Source organism: Bison bison, unplaced genomic scaffold, assembly GCF_000754665.1.
Source record: "Bison bison bison isolate TAMUID 2011002044 unplaced genomic scaffold, Bison_UMD1.0 scf7180017864123, whole genome shotgun sequence".
Classification (NCBI taxonomy): domain Eukaryota; kingdom Metazoa; phylum Chordata; class Mammalia; order Artiodactyla; family Bovidae; genus Bison; species Bison bison.
The window spans coordinates 418,194-424,353 of NW_011494695.1; the positions used below are offsets into that span (position 1 = coordinate 418,194).

At 52.9% G+C, this 6,160-nt stretch overlaps 1 protein-coding gene across 2 annotated transcripts in view; it reads left to right on the forward strand.

Moving 5' to 3' along the window:
• The first annotated feature begins 877 nt into the window (after positions 1 to 877).
• Positions 878 to 6,160, forward strand: part of LOC104988313 (clusterin) — a 17,606-nt gene continuing 12,323 nt past the window's right edge. Inside the window, exons 1-2 of one of the 2 annotated variants that reach the window (XM_010839598.1) lie at positions 878 to 1,065; positions 5,131 to 5,247. In XM_010839598.1, the coding sequence (XP_010837900.1) occupies positions 5,169 to 5,247 (79 nt within the window). In that variant the 5' untranslated portion in view covers positions 878 to 1,065; positions 5,131 to 5,168. Of the gene's footprint in view, positions 1,066 to 4,458; positions 4,701 to 5,130; positions 5,248 to 6,160 lie in introns of those variants that run through there. The other variant, XM_010839599.1, reaches the window with a different exon arrangement.

Genomic DNA, 6,160 nt, shown 5'->3' on the forward strand with positions numbered 1-6,160 from the left:
CTGTGGGGCTTCTGGGTCGCTCCCCTGCCTGCCAGGGGTGGCATAAGGGTTCCCACCCCTCAGCCCCATCAAAGCCCCCTGCCACAGGGAGTCTGTTGGCAAGCTTCCTCCTGCCAGCAGAAGGAACTTGGGGCTGGTGGAGATGAGCGAAGGCCTTTGCAAATAGGATCAGCAGCATAATTTGTGAGGCCCTGGGCACAAGGAAAACGCAGGGCCCCTTGTTCAAAAACGATTGAGAATTTCAAGACTTGGACAGTAGCAGGGTCCCATGTTCATGAAGCCCACCTGATTTGGCTGAGTCTCAAGTGGATGGGGACAACATTTAGTTAAGGTCTAGGAATCAAAGAGTCAGGGAGGCCTTATGATTTCCCAAACGGATGCTCTGTTCATTCCTAAGAACCTGTTTCTGTTCCTGCAGCCTAGCAGGTCTGCCATGGGGTCACCAGGTGACTGTAGTGGTTTGGGAAGCGGTTATTTCACACTTTCTGTGTTCCTTCTCTATCACAACATCCCTCTCCATTACACCCCGTTATTTCTGATGCTTTTAAATGGAGCCGGAGGAGTGGCGCACGTGAAAAACTAACGTTCAATCGGGCAGCGGAATTCTGAGTTTTGATTCGGGAGTAGGCACCAGCCTGGGGCGCGGAGCATCCCTCCACTTCTGCGGAGCTGGGCGCTCGCCGTGCACGTTAATTCAGGCTCTTCCCTCCTGGGGGCGCCGTGCCCCAGCTCTGAGCACCAAGGGTGCGATCCCGCACCCCAACGTCTGTCTCCGCTGGAGCGTTTCACGGTGCCAAAGCGCCCCCCTGCGCCCCCCGCCGAGTGCTGCACCGGACCTCCCCTCCCACCCAGCCAACTGCCCGCCCCTCGCATCTCAGCACCCCCTCCCGCGCCGGCTTCCAGAAAGCTCCCGGTGCTTTCTACGGCATTCTTTGGGCGTGAGTCATGCAGGTTTGCAGCCAGCCCCAAAGTGGGTGTATACGCAGCGGAGCGCTATAAATACGGGCGCCTCACGGTGCTGTGCACGCGGCGTGGCCAGGAGGAGCGCGCGGGCAGCGGTGACCGGTGAGACGTCTCCACCCTTCCAGTTCCCTACGCAGAGCCCCGCCGCAGGGACGATGAGCAAGGGGATGGGGGTGGAGGTGGCCGCCAGGCTAGGAGAGGATGATCACTGGTAGTTAGAGGGCTGTCAGAGGGGTGCTTTGGGTGGAGTCGGGAGATCAGGGAAGGCAGGTGACCACCCCATCGCCTGTGAGCCTGGCAGGGTCCGAAAATTGCTGGGGTCGGCGCACAGGCAAGGACTCGGGAACCCTTTTGTTCATGAACTCCAATCACAGTTCTCTGGGGGTACACAGGATAGGTGTAGTGAACCTCTTTTTGTAAAGATGGGGAAATTGACATTTGGGGGACTGCCGCAGACGCTGGAGGCCAGGCTAGTTAGTGGCAGAGCTGGCCCGCCCTGAGAGCCTCCCTGCAGCATTTTCCTTGCAAAGGCGCTGATATCTCCAGGGGTGGCGGTCAGCTTGAGCGCGTGAGTCATCTTGTTTGTTCCTTAATTCTCTAGTTCTCTGGCTAGTGTGTTTATAAGTATGATCTTTTGATTTAAGTATATGTTGTGTGCGTGCTCTGTCGTGTCTGACTCTGGTACCCCATGGACTGTAGCCTGCCAGGCTCCTCTGTCCATGGAATTCTCCAGGCAAGAATACTGGAGTGGGTTGCCATTTCCTCCTTCAGGGGATCTTCCCAACTCAGGGATGGAACCCGCATCTCTTGAGTCTCCTGCATTGGCAGGCAGATTCTTCACCACTGAGACACCTGGAAAACTCCTTCTGCTTCCTAATGCATCAGAGTACATCAGAGAAACGTGTCACACAACCTCCATCAGATTTCAGACATCTGATTCAAAACTGTCACATTTTATAGATGAAAATCTGGAACGGTAAACAGAAAGATAAATCTGCAAAGATAAAAGGAAAATAAGTATCAGAATTGGGATTAGAGCCCAAGTCTTGACCTTCCAGAATTTCTGGACTTACTGAAAAAAAGAAGCTGATTATTACTATTTAAGACTGAGGTTAAGAATTAAGAGTATGTGCAAATTCTATAAAAGGATGCTCTTGAGAGTGTTCGTTATAATAATAGTCAGAAATTAAAGACAATTTAAATGCTCAGCTTTGTGGAATGGCAAAACAAGGTACACCAGAAAAAGGACTATTACACAGCCACGAAAGTATGCTTTTACAGTGTATTTGAAGATAGTGGATGTAAAGGACCCAATTGTATGCAAATGCATAGAAAAGAGGAAAGATAAGCAGTGCTATTGTTTGCCTCCGGAGGGTGTGAATTACAGGTGAATTGTTTTGTTTTTCATTTAGGTAGAGTTTACTTATTTGGGGAGGGTGTAGGAGAGCAGCTTGGGCTTTGAACTGTGCGGCTTACTCTGCCCATGGCTTCTTCTGGGGAAAGGAGGACCTTTGAGTGGCTGGTTTAATCAGAACAGTTGGCAACCAGGTGCCCTGGTCTGAAAATGGGAGGGGAGGGGAGTTAGTGCAAAGGGAGGGTAATTTGGCTGCACAGCCGCTGTTCTGGTACTGTCCTTCGGCTAGAATCAGTATTGCTACTGATGCTGCTGCTAAGTCGCTTCAGTCGTGTCCGACTCTGTGCGACCCCATAGATGGCAGCCCACCAGGCTCCCCTGTCCCTGGGATTCTCCAGGCAAGAACACTGGAGTGGGTTGCCATTTCCTTCTCCAATGCATGAAAGTGAAAAGTGAAAGTGAAGTTGCTCAGTCGTGTCTGACTCTTTGCGACCCCATGGACTGCAGCCTACCAGGCTCCTCTGTCCATGGGATTTTCCAGGCAACCCACTGGAGTGGGGAGACTGATACCGTCTCCGAGTATCAGTATTACCTGCAAGCTTTTTAGCACAGCAGTCTCAGAATCAGAATCTGGTGTAATAACAAGACTCCTGGCTAATTCCCATGTACTTTTAAGGAGCCAATTGCTTCATTAAGGCAAAGCCCGCAGCAGGGAAGGACTGACTGCAGTGGCCTCTGTGTGTCTGTTTCAGTTTCTCTGTCTGTGTCTCTACATGTAGGTCATGTCTCTACATGTCCTCCCACTTCCCTGAAAGATATCGTGCCAGTGCCCACAATTGGTCCTACGTCTATTTCTGAAGGAGTCAGAATTTCCTGTGATGACATAAGACCCTTGTGTTTACAGAACAAATTCAAATCTCTGAGGTCTGTATTAGGTCCATTTTACAGATGGAAAAACTGAGGCTCAGATTTCAGTGACTCAATGTCAAGGAAAGAACACTGGACTAGGGGATTGGGAGGGCTGGGTTCTCAATCCTGGGGTTGCCACCTGCTTGTAGGCCTTGGGGGCCCCATCATGTTTCTGGGTTCTGCCTCCCCTCTGAGGTGGAGGACTGAATGAGAGACAGGTCCCTGTCCCAGCTCTCAGCTCCATGGCTCCCATGGTCTCCAGGCTTCTGATGGGAGATCCTATACTGACCCCTGGGTTTCTGGACTCCTCATCCAGTGCTCTTGCCTGTGACTTTCCTGACTTCCCTGCATCTCTTTTCCTCAGGACCCAATGCCCCGTCTTCCGGTCCAAGCCTATTTCAAAGGCTGGTATATGGATTTCTCAAAAGCCTTCACTTACGGGGGGTGTTCTGCTGAAGGGGTGTTTCTCTCTGGCTTTGTCTCTCTGGCGTGACAAAGCCTCTGTCCCTGCTTGAGGCGTTTCAGGCCTCAGTGAGCAGCTGGGGCAATGCCTGGCAGACTGAAATAGCGCCCTGGCTCAGCCGCCCACCCACCATCTCTGGGGAGGTCAGTGACCCGCTCTCCTCTCCCACGCTGCTCAGGCACCACAGCCTGGCTACCTTACGAATTGTGTCTCAGGAGAGACTTGGCTTATTCATGTTCTCCCAGGGTCTCAGCCTACGGAGCTGAGAGCAGCTTTGGGGTGAGCGTCATTCCAGGAAGGGGAGAGCCCCTTCCTACTCTTGTTACGGGAAGCGGGTGAGTTCAGATGATAAGTTGTGGGGAGGGGTGCAGGGGGACGGATGCAGGGGGAGGGGTTTCTGTTTTGCAACAACTTCAGCTTTTGGGAAAGGATCCATTGTGTAAGGCCAGCTGGTCCAGTGTTCAGGCAGCCAGCCGAGTGTGGTGCAAGGACCTTGGCAGACGCTCTGCGGTGGGTTAAGAGAGACCAGCTGAGTGAAAGGGACCTGGCAGAGCAGAGAGGCGCTCCTCCCAGCAGGACTTCTTCTGGGGAGGCTCCTTGCCCCCCCACATCCCCCTCCCCAATCCTTTGGCTTTGCCCCTCCCTCTCTACGCTCCCTGGAGACCACTGTCCTCGCCTTGTTCTACTCCCCCATCCACGCCTCCTGCCTCAAGTCTCACACTGGGGATGACGAATTTATTTTCCTGTGCCAACCCAGAGGGTCTGAGGCTGTCAGTGCCTCAGGCCCTCAAAACAGCTTCAGACCCTCGAAAAGCACTTTCAGGAGGTGTCGAGACATGGCTGGGGACAGTGCTGTGATTGATTGGTGCTGCCTGCTGCGGGCAGGCTTGGTGATGTCAACAGCAGGGGGCTGGCTGCGCTCTGGACTGCAGTCCCCACGTTAGGGGGATGGGATAGGCCGGACGAGTGACCCAAGAGAGGTGTATTCAGAGTTGAGTTTGATGTGAGCAGGTATTGTCAGATGGATGTCCTCTCTGGATGCAGACAGTTCCTGTGCCTTTTTCGGGCACAGTCAGCTATGATGAGAAGAGAAGGAGGAGGGGGAGGAACGGGGAGGAAGGGGAGGACGAGGAGCAGGAGGAGGGTAGCTTGGACCTGAGTCCAGTGGTTCTGACTCCAGATCCTCGTTTCTTCTGTATGAGGCTGCTTTCCTGGGGTTCTTCCTGGTACCTGCTGCCTCCCACTTTCTTTTTAAAGTGCGCATTGGCAAGACTGATCCTTTCTTGTCCAGTCCCTGGGATAAAAAGGCGGTGATGCAAGCTAAGGGCATAGCGGAGGGCCAGGCCTCAGCAGGGCTCCAGGAAAGCAGGCGGCAGGCTGGGCTGGAGACCAGCGGGCTGTCTAGCTGTTGCCATGACAGTCCCCTGTTCTCTACAAACAGAGGCGTGCTGGGATTCCAGAAGTGGAGAAGGAGGCAAGATGAAGACTCTACTGCTGTTGATGGGGCTGCTGCTCAGCTGGGAGAGTGGCTGGGCAATCTCGGACAAAGAGCTCCAGGGTAAGTGACCAGGCCCCCAGGGGTCAGAGACCATTTCTTCCCTGTGCATTGGATCTGGTTTGCTCTGCTCAGGCCCCTCTCTGAGCCCTCTGTCGCCAGCCCAGGCTCTTTGTGGTCAAATTGTCTTCCAGGCACTTTCAGATGGAACCCAAGCCCTTTCTGACTGCTGCATCTCCTTCAGCTGTTCCCTTCCCAGTCCGCTTGGCCCAGCGCCCACACCTCCCCCATGACGCTCCTTGAAGCCTGGACCACTGGGGCCTCTGTGGACTTCCCTTGGAGTTTCCATAAAGCTCACTACCTGTATCTGCCACCTTGCCACCTAGAAAACCAATGCTCTGGATTCAGGAAAGAGGAAATATCATTTATTAGGAGGGCTTGTCATCCTTCAAAGCCCGGCTTTTGCTTCCCCTCTTCTGCTAGGTCCTTCTTGACACCTGTCTTCCCTCTGCTTCACTCTCGTCCCGCGAGCTGACCAACTCTCCGGGGTAGTAGTTAGAAACCCTAATATTGAGATCAGAGGTGGGTGGGAGTCTGTCTCTGCCCTCCCCAGCTGTTATAACCCTGGGTGAGTATCTTGACCTCACTATGCTTCTCCATCCTCACTTGTGCAGTGGGGTGAAGGCGATGTTGAGAGTCTTAAATAAAATGCATGTGAAGTGTCCAGTGTGGTGCTTGGCCCAGGATAAGCACCAGAGGAGCATGGGCTGTTACTTTCAGTACTTCGGTGACATTATCTCATTGTATTTGTCACACGATGTGGTGTCTGATCACAGTCTCACCTCCATGTCCCTTGTCACCTGATACCATTCGTCAGAACAAAGATGAAATTCAGATGTTTGCTTAAACTGCATTCCAGAAGAAATTATATCCAGAAGGATACAATTTGATATTTTGATGCTTAAACAATTACGCT